Raw genomic sequence first — 14367 nt, 5'->3', positions numbered from 1 at the left:
TGTCAACCCATCTCTTTTACTGACTCAAGGGAATTTTTCCTAATTATTTTTGTTTTATTTTTTTAAGTAATGATCATTGTTTATCAGTTGTAACAATCTTTTTGTTCAGTTCAGGCACAGTTCATAGTTCGAAGGATCAAGTATTGTTGAAGTAATCATATATCAAATGTTAAACTTAATTATGAATTTTTCAAAGGTTTGAATCGTGTGCTGTAACATTGTGGCATCTCATGGGGATTCAGGGGTTTATTTTTTCAGCTCATTCGGATCAGAGGCTCCTGGATTAGGCACACTATCTGTCTAATATTACCTTTCAGGTGCTGAATACCTGCAACAAGGTACTATTGCTCCTTTAGTTCTAGGTGTGTGTGACCTTCTCCCATATAACTCATACCACTAGATTCTGTTTTCTTCGACAATGTTTTGTGGTATGCATCCAACAGACACACTAGATTTTAGTTGCCTCCTACTCCTTGGCTATTCTTCCTTCCTTCCTTAGAAGTCTCTCACCCCTCACACTTGTTCCTTCACCAAGGGTTATTCAGTTACACTAGTGGTGATTCTGCTCCAACCGCTTTTTCAGGTCTCAGATCTTCGTCTTCTGGGTATTCTTCCACACCACTTTGCGAGATTTTAGTTACCTGGATAGATCAGGAATTCTGATGGATGTCACCCTTCCCTGGTGCTTCAGGATGTGCGGACACAGAATGTTGTGGACTTGGCTCGAATGTCAAGTGGGCACCTCCCCCTCTGGGTGTTTGAAGTGTGAAACCAATTTGGTATCCCACCGCTATTCACAGCAGTGTTGAGGATCCAGATCACCTGATAGGTAGTGTTCCACCTTGGCTCTAAACATCATTTTCTAACACTTTTTTTTTCATTAGGACCCTGTCACCAGGGCTAAGATCATGGCACTGCTCCTGACTTGGGATGGTGGTAGCAGCTACAACCTGGTGGGAGACATAGCACACCACGTCAGTCATTCCCTTGCAGTAGTTTAGATTCATGTCATAAGGAACTAATCATTTACATCACACATCATGAACAGTGAAGTCCAATTGGGGCTTCACAAGATTCGATAGAGATTTGGTGAGTTAAAAAGGTTTTGTTAACTAATTAATTCAAATGGATCTATACATTTACTAAGTATTAAATATAGTCATTGTTGCAGATTCAAATAATCCATTAATTGATATTTCAAGACAACTTAAATACCACATTAGAAAGAATTAAAATACAATAAAGACAGTTCAGCAAGTGTGTTCCATAAAGGAAAATCCCTCATCTAAATGAATGGGACTTTTGGCACAAAAGACCATTTTCTTCAATAAGAGGAAGGAAGGTGTCAGTTTCAGAAACTCAAAGGAAGGGCTCTGATGAGAGAATAAAGTCACAGAGGCATGAATTCTCAGCACTTAAGCTATGGCAAATAGCAAAAGCTGGAAAGTGTCTACAAAACATCAATAGCAACAAATCTTGCATTCCATGTTCACACCAACCAATCAGTGTCCAGTATTTTCTGGGAGCGGGTAAACTACTTAGTTTCTGATGTCTTCACAATGCACATCAGCATCATGTCTTCAAGTTGTGCTTCCTGCCATCTCTTCTCTTCTAAGTGAGAACCTCACTATCAGTTGTCTAATACATAACAAATGCCTATTCACTAGCTAACCGAATGCTCCTGAAAAAGTACAGCATCTGTTGTGGAAAGATATAAACATCTTGTGCAAAAACATCTTATAATCTCTTTTCTTTAGGTTTATTAATGTGGGACTCTTTGGAAACCTTATCCTTGGTTTCTCCTTTGTTCCCCACCCCGTTTTACCCTCTTGGTACATTCCTTCTGTTAAGCCAGAGGCTGCCTTGGAATGTTGACAAGAGCAGCCTGACTGGCGGAGTTCTAAGTGTGCTGTGCCTTGTGCTCGATGTACCTGTGATGGCAGAGGGGAGGCCGTAATAAAGGAGTTCTTCACCTACCTGTTTCCAGTCCACTTTGTAACACTGGCGACGTCTGGTCTGCGTAAGGGAGCAGAACGGCTATCCTTCCCTTCTGAATTCTTCCACCACGTTGTGTCAAGATATTACCTTGTGGCCCACAAGGTCAAGGTACTGTCTGTCCCATTACTCCCAGACGACCTGCAGGACACCGGGTGAACTTCCATGGTGAATCTGAGAGACTTTCCTTCTCACAATAACGGAATCTCTCCTCAATGTTTTTCCTGATGGCTCCCCAATTCTCCTGTTACATATACTGCCACCCGTAGAAATCCCTCTCAGCTGGCAATTTTACGAAAGTCCTGTCACCTGTGCTTCCCCTTCCGTATTCTGGAGTCTCTGGTGACGCCTGGAGGTGGATTCGTTTGTGGACGCTCCCTCCTTTTCTACTTCTCCGGACCGCCTACATGTTTTTTTCCTATTTCTCAGACGATCTCCAGTGACACATTGGGGCATATCCTCTGGGTAGGTCCTGTGAGTGCCACTCCTGTCTCCGTGTTTCCTGGACTGCCTACTCTCCTCCCGGGGTTTGAAGTGGGTACAGCTTTGGGCGTCTGTTCTTTATCTACGCCCCTACTTACTCAAACGCTTATCTCCTCCATCATCAGAGTATTTTATCTCCCTTTCAGCATTGACACGCACCTCAGCTTGCGTGTCTCTTCAGTGACACGCTCACTTTTCATGACAAACCATCTTCACCGTATCTTTCGGAGTAATGCCTAATATCTTTCATTCTCTTCCATCCTGCGGTGACGCGCAAACCATTTTGTCTGTCTCTTTAGTGACACGCTTACTTTCCCTCATCGAATCCTTTTCATCGTCTATCTTTTGGAGCAACTCTATTATTGTTCATTCTATTCCACTCAGCAGTGACGCGTACACCATTTTGCGTGTCTGAAGATTTCAAAGTGACACGCTCACTCCATCTTTTAGGTGACACACATACCTTTGTGAGTGCCATTCATTTGGGCATATCTTCCTTTTGACTACTATTTTTCACATTCTTCCTTTACGGTGATGCACACACTATTTCCCTGTGTGCCACTTCTTCTACAGTGATCACACACTTTTAAAGGGACTTTGTTTGTCATTCTTCTGGGCATTTCCTCCATCTCGGCTAAAGTCATCCTTGTGGTGGCACGCACAGCATCCGAAGCTTCTCCTTCTCCTTGTTTTCCACCCTTACCATTTGTATCCAACCATGGCTGCTGGAAGCATGACCCATCCTCCCTGAATGAGTGTGGGTAATTCAACCATCCTTTGAAAGAATGGATCAAGATCTTTGGGTCATACCTTATTGCCATTGGGAGGGAGAAATTCAGCGCCTTAAGGAAACAACCCATTCTTCTTCACAACCTGAGTACCCATGGGAGGAAAGTTTTCGACACCCTACCAGAACCAGACCTAGAGGAAGAGGAAGATGCTTACGAAACCTCATTGATAAAATTGAAAATACACTTCGGAAACAAAATTAACATTGTTCTGGAATGCCACAAGTTTTTCTGTAGAGTACAAGGAAGACATGAAAGCATTTCAAGCTACGTAGCTGTCCTAAGAGATTTAAGTGAGATATGCGAGTTTGGTGAGCTCAATGATTCCATAATAAGGGATAAACTGGTGAGGTGCACCAATAATGGGAAAATACAGAACAATTACTGCAAAAACAACCTAATCTACAAAAGGAAATTGAATTAGCCAAATTCATTTAACATACCACCCTCTGTATGAAAGAAATTAGGCCAAGTCCTGTCCACCCAGACCATTCCCATTCGGACCAGAGTCCGGTGTCAGAGTTTGTTGATCCTCTCACAGAAAATACAATATGCAAAATCAAAAGTGAAAAAACCTTTAACCCAGCTTGTGACAACAACCCTAGCAAGCTTAAATGTTACTGTTGTGGTAACAGTAACCACCTGGCCAACAACTTGAATTTCCAGGCCATAACAGCTTTGTGCAAGAAGTGTAATAAGAGAGGCCACTTAGCTAGGGTGTGTCACAGTCTACTTAATAAAATAGTGCTGAGGCAACACCTGCCACAAAAATCCAGTCAGTTAAGAAAATTGTATTCCAGGTTCGGGACTCTAATACGAGCTACCAAATAAACTACCCACAATGTGAAATTGGGTTGGATGGCAAGAAAGTCAATATGTATGTGGATTCATGTTCCCCCTTCACTTTTGTGAACATATCAGAATTTAAAAATGTGAACATTTGCAAAGAAAGTGAGTTAATAAAAGCTGACATCTCCCCTAGCAGCTACTCTAGGGATTCTATCTCCTTGAAGGGCATGGTTAAAAATCACATTACTTTCAAAGACTGTGTTACCCTAAGGAAAGTCTACATAGTGGAAGAGGGGTCAATCTTTTGGGATGGCAACACCAAAAAGAATTCGGCATAAAACTCAACCCTAACAACCCAGAACAAGTGCTTACTATTGACTTGTACATCCCGGGTAAAACATTCCTCAAAGTGTTCCCCGAGGTATTCACTTCCGAGGTAGGACTCCTCAAGAATTTACAACACAAAATAAAATTGGAACCCAATGCTAAACCTTTTACACACAAAACAAGGCCCATACCTGCCCTTATGTGGGAACCCCTTAAACTTGAATTAGCCAGGTTACAGACACTAGGTATAATACAACCCTTGGATTGCACCGCATGGGTTTCCCTGGCGGTCATTGCTAAAAAAGCCCAAGCGGATGACATTAGATTGTGCATCGACCTCAGGGATCTGAACAATAACATCATCATAAAAAACACCCTCCACCACGCATCCACAAGGTTTTAAGTACCATGGGGGAAGCCACCTGCTTTAGTGTTCTGGATCTATCTAATGCCTACCATCAGGTAGAATTACACCCTGACTCCAGAGAATTAACAGCCTTTACCACTCCGCTGGGGTTGTTCATGTTCTTCAGGATGCCGTTTGGGCTCTCCTCAGCGGCAGCTGTATTCCACCAAAAAATGCAGCACATATTGGAAGGGGTACCCAAAACCATGTGCTTCCAAGATGATGTCTTGATATACGGGGCCATACCTGAAGAACACAACTCGTTTCTCAGAACTGTTCTCGACAGGTTCAAAGAGGCGGGATTCACCCTAAAAGAAGAGAAATGCAAATCGGGGTGGGAACAGTTGATTATCTTGGGAACACCATATCAAGAGACAGATTTAAACTTAAATTGAGCCTCCTTGATGCTGTTGAAAAAGCTCATGCACCTACCACCTAACGAGCTTTTATCCTTCCTAGGGCTTGCTGAATACATGCCCAGATAAGTCAAGAACTTTGCCAACCTCTCCAGATAACTCATGAAAAACCATACGCCATACAAATGGCTAGAGAAACGCCAAGTAGCCTTTGATAACATTAAAAAAAACATATTAAGTGCCCCCTAGTTATGTAATTTCGACCCTTCCAGGAAGACCATTCTAACCACTGACGCCAGCAACAAAGGTCTAGGTGCAACTCTCAGGTCATCAGAGGGAAAGAACGTGTTATACCCTACTAATGCGTGTTTGCATGTTCTCCAGCCCTGCTGCCCCTAGCTGCCTAGCCAGAGTGTGAGTTGATTAGGGAATGTTGGTGGGCCTGTGATGCGTGGAATACCTGGGTGTTTGAGTGGATGAGTGTTGTGAGTTAGAGATGGGCTGAGCAGCTAGGAAGGCTGCTCTTGGTGGAGCTGGTACCACACTAGGCTGGCTGGAGTCAAGACTGATGTAACTTTGACCGAGAGATAATAAAGAAGACTCCTGGTGTCTACTTTCATAGGACACAACATATTTTGGCGACGAGCGGACTTGGACCCTAAAGACTCTTGGTACAGCACAGAAACAAAGGGACTACAAAGAAACTTCAAGAGATAACAAGAGATCCCACAAGCAATTTCATCAAGTAAGAAAGTATTTCCAGGCAAGCCAGCGCCAGCCCCACCAGTGTCCTTCCAACGGACAGCCCCGGCGAGCAGTGTCACCACCAACTGACAGTACAGCCTGGGAATACTACAGCGAGTTGGAGGAGTAGTGCAACTACAACTGCATTTGGTGTTCCAGCCACAACGTTTTGTACTTAAAGGATTACAGTGAGTTGGAGGAGTAGTCACTCTACAGCCACATCTGGTGTTCCAGCCACATGGTTACCTACAAAAGTGTTTTGTGAGTTGGATGCGTAGCTTCATTACAACCAGTTGTTGGTGTTACAGCCACATCACGCTACAGAGTCTTTAGTGTCATTAATATAAAGGCAAAATGTGGGATTCCTCGTAAAAAAAGAGGTCAGATCAAACAGCGTGCTGTGACTTCACAAATGGAGAATTTCTGGGGTTTAATTGACATTTGCTGCATGATAAAAGGAGATCAGAACAAACAGCTTGCGGTGGCTGCACAGATGGAAAATTTCTGGTATTTAACTGACTTTTGCTGCATGTTGATAGTGAGCCAAAGTCAGTTATGTGGTTTGGCATCATCAAGGTATGTGCTTTTTCTACACTAGGAAGGACATTAAACCCAGTGGCATACTACAGAAGTTGCTCATCAAGTCATTAAGTCTTTATTTCGATTTAAAATCATGAAAGACAAGTTCAGTTAATACATGATGGTAAGGTACATAAACAAAATGTACCGATTTGAGCGTTAAAACATTAATATACATGAAAAGTAACGATGATGAAATACATAAATATATAATAAATATCTAAAAACTCTAAAAGAAGCTCTAGAATAACTGCCACCAAGGCAGATACAGATGATCACGAAACCTATCAGGTTCAATACATTCTATCCTATTACAACATGATACAAAATACAAAATGTATTTACCCTTAACACGAATACAAGGAAGCAGTTAGCAGTGCCACCTCTCATTTGCACGTATAGCCCACATCCAACCTAGAAACTTGGCAACAGCGATCACTATGGATTCGTTAGTAGATGTTTTTAAGATCCTAAGTGCTTCACTGCTTAGCCTAGTGCCCAAGTTTGAACATATGGGTTTCAGCCATCTATTCCTGGCAGTTTTATATGCTGGGCATGCGAATAAAATATGTGCCAATGATTGGTTTTGGCTTGGGCAGGATGGGCATTTACTATGGTTCGGGGTGTGCCATTTACTAGTAACTAAATTGGTGGGAAGTGAACCCACCCTGAATTGATGATAAAGTTTCCTATCTTTAGTAGAGGTTATGAGATCCCAGTAGTTTTCATACTCCGCTTCCTGCTTATGCTCTAGAAAGTCTCTGGATAATGATGGTCTGGTTAAGGCAGAGAAACGCTTCATTATAATCATGTTCCAATACGCTGCCTTAAATGCACTCTTCGCAGGGAAGGGATTTTCAGCGGGATTACCCAGTCTTCTCAGCCCCATCTCGCAAAGAGTGTGTTTTTCCCGCCTCAGCCACGAGATTTTACCCATACCGTCAGCCTCCCTAACTTCCAAAAGTTCCTGTGCATATTGGGAATGCTCTGGTGTAACCCAGAGCCTTCTCCAGTATGCCATTGGTCTATACTGTACCACATCATCAATAGAGTAACAACCCAAGTCCAAAAATAGGGGTGATAATGTTGTAGACTGTGGGAGGCCATAAATGTCCTCAGAAATTAGTTTTGGGCTGTTACTAGGGGAGCTAGATTGGCAAAGCACCACAATTCAGTCCCGTACAGGACAGAGGCTCTAATTTTTAAATTATATATTTTTAGTGCTGGAGCAATAGGTTTGGTGTAAGAGAGATGCTGCTCCTTCAGCAGGGCACCTGAAAGTTGGACGTGCTTGAGAGTAGGTAGATGAATCTGAGGCTTCCAGCTGAGTTTGTTACCATTGCTTACCCCCAGATGTGTAAAGTTCTGAGTCTGTTCCAGAGTACCTTCCTTCATTTACCTCTACCATTTATAACCTTGTATATGTGTAGGATCATAAATTTAGTTTTCTCCACGTTCACTTGGAGATCGTGGTCCTGACAAAACTCCTCAAATCTCGCTAGGGCAGACTGTAAGCCCTTTTGTGTCTTTGAGAGTATTAAGGTATCGTCTGCAAACATAAGCAACGGGATCTTCATACCTGCTAAGGTTGGAGCATCAGTAGGGTGGTTCAGAAAGTACTGTACTACCCTATTAATATACAGAGAAAAGAGAGTTAGTGCTAAAATGCACCCCTTTCGAACCCCCTTCGTTATTGGGAACCTTTGAGTGACACTCCCCTGCGTGTCCCAACGTACCTACGCATAATTGGCGTCATGAAGAGTAACCCAAAAGCCGAAATAAAGCTTTTTGACTGACTTTAACCCAAAAAGCCAATATCTCTAGGGGCATACCTAATTCCACGAAAGCTCTCCACATCTTAATGCGTGGAACAAGATCAAAAGCCGACTTAAGGCCAACAAAAGCTGCGTAGATGGTTCCCCTGCCTATGATTACTACACACCAATAAACCAAACTAAATCTAAAAACCTGTTCAATGGTGCTGGTACATGAACGGAAACCCGCCTGGAGTGGAGACAAAATATCAAATTCATCAATCCGGGTCTGGATTCGACTCAGTACCATCCTAGCTGAGACTTTCTGTATACAGTCAATAAGGCTTATGGGCCTATAATTACCTGGGTTGGAGTGGTCTTCTTTCTTAAAAATCGAGAGAATTTCTGCTCCTGACCATGTATCTGGCATGGGTGCTCCACTTGCTGTAGCATTCACGAGGAGCTGGATATAGGATGCCCAGTTAGATATATTGTGAAGGAACAGATCCGCGGGAATACAGTCGAGCCTAGGCACCCTACCTCCTGGGACTGACTTTAATGCTATTTCCACCTCTTTCTTAGTAAAGTGCAGAGTAGATAAAAGAGGTGGCAGGTCAAATTGTTCCTGTACCACATCTGTGATGGCGAACTGGGCCTTATAGTGAAATACCCACTGTCTGGGTGCTACATGGTTCACTGGCACCCAGCCTGGTTCACCCCTACCCCATTTCACTAGACGCCAGAAAGTGACCATGCTTCTCCCTGAACATGCCTTAAGCAGATCAGCCCAATGTTGTTCATCCCAGTCCCTTTTGGCTTGGTGTTGGGCCAACGTATACCCTGCCCTTGCCTTTTTTATGTCACCCCTATTTTTAGATCTAATTGCCCTGGCTAGTATTCTGTAGGCCATTCGACAAGATTGGTCGTACCAGGCTGCAGCCTTAAATCCAGAATGATTCTGAGGTTTTTCAACTGTGGTGATAAAAAAGCCTATAAGCTCATTAAAAAATGTACTGTGGACCTGTAAAACTTTTAGATTGACCTCTTCTTGGTTAGTACAGTTCTGGTGAGTAGCTGACGCACTAGCAACCAGCTCACTCATCTGCTCTAAATGCTCTTCTTTTTTGATAACATTTGACCATTTAACTCTCCTTATATCATTAGTTAGAAGTGCTTCTACGTGGCCAATTCCAGACACCTGACTGGCAACAATAGGAGCGACCGTCGGATGCATGGAAATCACTAGGGGGTTGTGGTCGCTTTCGATCCGCTCTCGAACTTCCATGTCTATAAGGGAAGGCCAGAATTCCTTGTTAAGGAGAATATAGTCAATACAGCTGCTGCGCAACCCGTTGTTAAAGGTTTGCGACCCCTGTTTATCGGAGACTGTTCTCCCGTTAGTGGCCTTAACCCCCTGTTCCAAACAAAACACTTTTATTTGCAGGGCTGCCCCTGTCCATTTTTTTCGATAGGAGGAAGATCCAAGTGTGGAATATTCCACTGGGCATCCTCCTCCGAGCTAAAATTACCATCATTTACATCAAGTTTTTCAAAGGAGCAATTAAAATCACCAACAATTATCAAATTATTTGCACCTCTATGATTATTTAAAAACATATCTAGGAGGGCGACAGTGGGGAAAGCTTTTCCCCCTTGCATCCCACTAGCATAAACATCAATGAGCAACAAATCAGGAGCATTTACCATCTGTATTCTGATTATTAAAATATCCCCGCTGTGGATATACAATTCCTCTGCCCTGTAGCAATCTGATTGCCTCGCCCATGTTGTGCGGCCCCTCATGGGTCTTCCACTCTGTACCCCCTGTGCTTTCTTCGAAAAAATTATATAACCCTGTCGATATACATGATCCACAGCCCAGGTTTCCTGGAAAGTCATTATATCGTGGCCTTCTATAAAAGCAGACCTATTCCCTGAGTAAATCTTGGATCTTAACCCTGCTACGTTCCAAGAAACTAATTTTAATTCTGTTGTAGGGACAGACTTTTTTCCTCTGCACAGGGTGCCAGAGACCCCTTCGTATATGGGAATACTTGTTGGCGGTGATCTGCATTCCCCAACCTCACTCAGCAAGTTATCAACCACAGTTCTCTCACTCCTGTAGACAGTTGGTGGAGTTAATATGGAAACTCCTGAGTTTCTATTACACATTCAACCACACCCAACTCTTCTCATGTAGGTGTGTCTGAACTAATAAGGAGTGAGTTTAGTCCAAGTCCATCATTATCCTCCAGAGTAGAAAAGGCTTTGAACCTATTTGGTGTGGGAACCGTGTAATTGTAGGGGCCTAAAGAAAAATCTTAGTCCCTGAAATCTACCCTTCCTCTTGCATGGCCATCGTGGGTTCGATTAAAAAACAAACCAACGGAAGTATGTTGATATCATACTTGCTTAAATGGTCAGACACTGCCCTCTCTAGTAGTGTCTGAACTAAATGTGGGGACCTAACGCTTAGGATCACACAGTCTCCATTAAAAGCCTTCTGGGATTTACCAACCCAGGGAATTCAACGCACCATTTTGAATTCGCTAAATAAAGGGTTTCCGACTCCAGATCTAGAGTTTAACAGATGTAGAGCCTTGTTCTTACTGAAGACCATTGTTCATGAGCACATGGAGGAAGCACTGGTACATTCGCTAATACTATTGTATAAGGAGTAGCTTCGGGTGGAAGGTGTAGGGACATGCTAGTACTCACGACCGCCGCTGTAGCTGCGGGGGGCCTGAGGACCCAATAAACCCCCTCTATGTGATGGATTTACATTAGGTGGGGGTATAACCATAGGGTTAACCATGGAAGCCCTCTCTCCACTATGGGGAGGACATGCAGCTACATTATTAGGCAATCTGGTATTGATCATACTTTCTTGTCTGGTTTCAATCAGTCCTGTTTGCACAAGCCCACTCGAAGTTTGGGGAATACTGAATAGATTCTGCTTGATTTTCGCCAGCCTTTTATCTATTCCTGAGAGCTTCGACAAAAGTGGATCTAACAAAGCAATAAGCTTTTCTTCGACCCTTCTTATAATGTCAGACTCGTGGTTACTGTGCATTTGTGAATCTATCTCACCATTTCTAGTGTTACCAGTACCCGATGTAGACTGAGTCAATACGTCCTTTGGGCCTCCCTCATTACCAAGTGTTACAGCCTTACATTTTGCAATTTTGGAAGCCTGTTGCGTTGTTTTTGGCAAACCACGCGCTTTCCTTTTTTTATGAAATTGTTCCCCACCTGAGACCTATGTGGACCTTTGCAGGCGAGTTAGTACCTTGGCAGGTGATACAGTCGATCTTGGTATAGTGCTGTCTAAGCTGGCTACCGTGGTGTGCCCGTTTTGCTGGTGCACAGGGGAGATATAGCTCACTGAGCTGGTACGATCAGCTACTACACTAGATTCAGGTACAGAGACAGATGGGGTTGATGATACGGCTTCAATGGGAAGTCTTTGGCGTTCTAAAAACAGTCTCCTTTCTGTCAGCTGATTATCATGTATTAAAACTGACTCGGCTCGTGACAGAAAAGCATCTAAGGTTCCCACTACTCCAGGCCCTCCTCCCCCCTTGCGCTTAATTTTACTCATTATTTCAGAATAACATCAAGATTATAATAAAAACAAATACAAATGCGAAGTTGCACGAAAAGAGCTAACCGGTTTGTACTATGAAAGATGTAAATAGGGTGGGCCATCCCCAGTCTCCTTCAGTCACCTACGGGCTCAGAGGGGCCCGCCCTTGGCCCGGGCTTCGCCCGGCACGTCCCGTGCACATCCCGCGCTGCAGGGGGGTAGAGGCTGCGCTTTATGCGCGAAGATGGTCCGGTGCCTACCCTCATCAGCGGAACCCAAAACACCTGTGTGGTCGCGTTGCACCCTGGTAATTGTGGTCCTCCACAGGGTGGATATGCAGGATACAGCTGTGGAAGAGGATCTCGTACTCGAAGAATGACGGCGCCCCAATGCAGAATTTCCAAAGGCGTCAGGACAAGCGTCAGCAAAACAGCCACAGTGTTTGACACACTCTAATCTCAGTCTCAGAGCGGGGACCACTAAGGAGTCATACTGGGCACTTGGATGTATTTTAGATTCGCAGAGGTGAGCGTATATGCACATCGGGCTACAAAAAAATCCCACAATGAACAGTGCAATGGAGTGGCTTGTCAATTTTGGTGTGCTGGAGATATTGTGTCATTATTGTTATTACCATCATCATAAATACATATTCTATATTTTCCCTGGATCGCATTTGGATAAAACCATCACAGCCTTGCTCTGGTGTGGTGAGTCAAATTTTATCTTTTGTTTATGGGCCCAGCCTAGACTTCAAGTCAGTGAACGTTATTCAACAGCCTTCTAGTGGTTTTAAAATGAAGGCGCGCGCCATTCTCTGCTTGCGGGCAGCCTTACCTGCACCCTTTTAGGTTTCGCCTGGCGTTACTGCGCAAGCAGTTCGCGCAGGCGAAATCTAATGATTACAATATGGGATATAGGAACGTCCCCCGGCTCACATTGGCTAGCTCCATAAATGGAGGCTAGCCATAGGAAGCCGGATCTGTCCGTCAAGGCCGGACCAGATTCGGGGGCGTTCCCGCGATTTCTTCCCTCTGCAACGTCATGCGGCCGTGGGCGGGGTTGCCGAAATGCCCGCTCCGTGCTGGGCCTCCGTTGTTCCCCAGGTGAGTTCTTGTTTATTTTTGGTGCCTCATTGCCTAAATGCCCGCTCTGTGCTGGGCCTCCGTTGTTCCCCAGGTGAATGCTTGTTTATTTTTGGTGCCTCATTGCCTAAATGCCCGCTACTTGCTGGGCCTCCGTTGTTCCCCGATCGCGCCCTGGGCCCCGCCTCTGCATCGACGCTGGTCAAAGTTCAGTGCAGCATTCCCACTCCCGCACAGCGCTACGCTGGCTTAATGCTGGGCCTTCGCTTCCTGCTACCATGTACACCTATGCAGATAAAGGGCCCCCTCCCCTGGATGCTCTGATCGACAGGTCGCCGCCACTCCGTATGCCCCCCGGCAGTTTGTTGCGTCTCCGATCCACCGGACACCGTGGTGAAGGGACAAAGAGACCCCGGCCTTTTATCTCCTTTGTTTTAGGAGGGTCTCCAGCACCTTGGGTGACACCCCTCCAACCTTCCTGGACTCCTGATGATGCCCCCTTCCATCCTCAACCTACGAACCAGAAGTCGACTCCCTCCCGAGGTGCCACGCGGCACTGCAGCCGGGTGATGTTAGGTCGGGCTCGCAGGCAAGCAAATCGCTTCCCAGAGCTGCGAGCCCGTCCCCGCTGCTCTCCCGCTGTCCGTGTGCCGTTAACCTGCCCCCCTCCCGCTGTCCATTTGCCCATTGACTGCCCCCTCCCCCCTCCCGCTGTCCGTGTGCCGTTAACCCGCCCCCCTCTCGCTGTCCGTTTGCCCGTTGACCGCGCCCCCACCCCCCTCCTGCTGTCCGTGTGCCGTTAACCCGCCCCCCTCCCGCTGTCCGTTTGCTTGTTGACCGCCCCCCCCACCCCCTCCCGCTGTCCGTTTGCCCGTTGACCGCCCACCCCCTACCTGCTGTCCGTGTGCCTGTGCTTAGTGCGTGTTTCATTCTGTGCTGAGTGAAGCCCAGAACGGGTGGACCGTTCACCTTCCCAGAGAAAAGGTATGTTTGATTCCACAGAGTCATCTCGGGTTCTACTAGATTTGCAAAGGGACTTGCTTTATGGCACACACCTTACTGTGCACAGAGTTAGTTACCCGAACTCTTTTAGTGCAATAATCTAAATCCGAACAAACTCCTATTATTATCAGGCATGATGCATCGAGCAGTGAACCAGGCGCCTCTTGTACTCGGGCGGCGGGTGCGGTGCGTTGGGACAGTCAGAGCATATGTTGTGGTCTTACTCTAAAACTGCCACATGCCATCTACAGGAGTCTCAAGTAAGCATGAGCTCACATTAATAAAGGTTGATACACATTATTGCACGAAAGTGTATTTCAGATGTAAACGATTGTCAGTTGTACACATGGCAGTCTAAACCATATAACCTAGCATAGTGGCATAATACACCTCTTGGCAGTCTAAACCATATAACCTAGCATAGTGGCATAATACACCTCTTGTGTGTTGGCCTGAAATTATCTTATGCAAAT

General features: G+C 45.1%; 1 protein-coding gene across 1 annotated transcript in view; it reads right to left on the bottom strand.

Moving 5' to 3' along the window:
* The window catches only part of ATXN7 (ataxin 7), a 344046-nt gene extending 334540 nt beyond the window's left edge, over nucleotides 1-9506 (bottom strand). Inside the window, exons 1-2 of the mRNA XM_086939559.1 lie at nucleotides 9151-9506; nucleotides 7867-8096 (exon numbers count right to left, since the gene is read on the bottom strand). Coding sequence (XP_086795685.1) covers nucleotides 7867-8096; nucleotides 9151-9506 — 586 coding nt within the window. The remainder of the gene's footprint in view (nucleotides 1-7866; nucleotides 8097-9150) is intronic.
* Nucleotides 9507-14367: the final 4861 nt, after the last annotated feature.

Source organism: Lissotriton vulgaris, chromosome 9 (genome assembly GCF_964263255.1).
Source record: "Lissotriton vulgaris chromosome 9, aLisVul1.2, whole genome shotgun sequence".
Taxonomy (NCBI): Eukaryota; Metazoa; Chordata; class Amphibia; order Caudata; family Salamandridae; genus Lissotriton; species Lissotriton vulgaris.
This window is presented reverse-complemented; position numbering and strand designations above follow the sequence as displayed.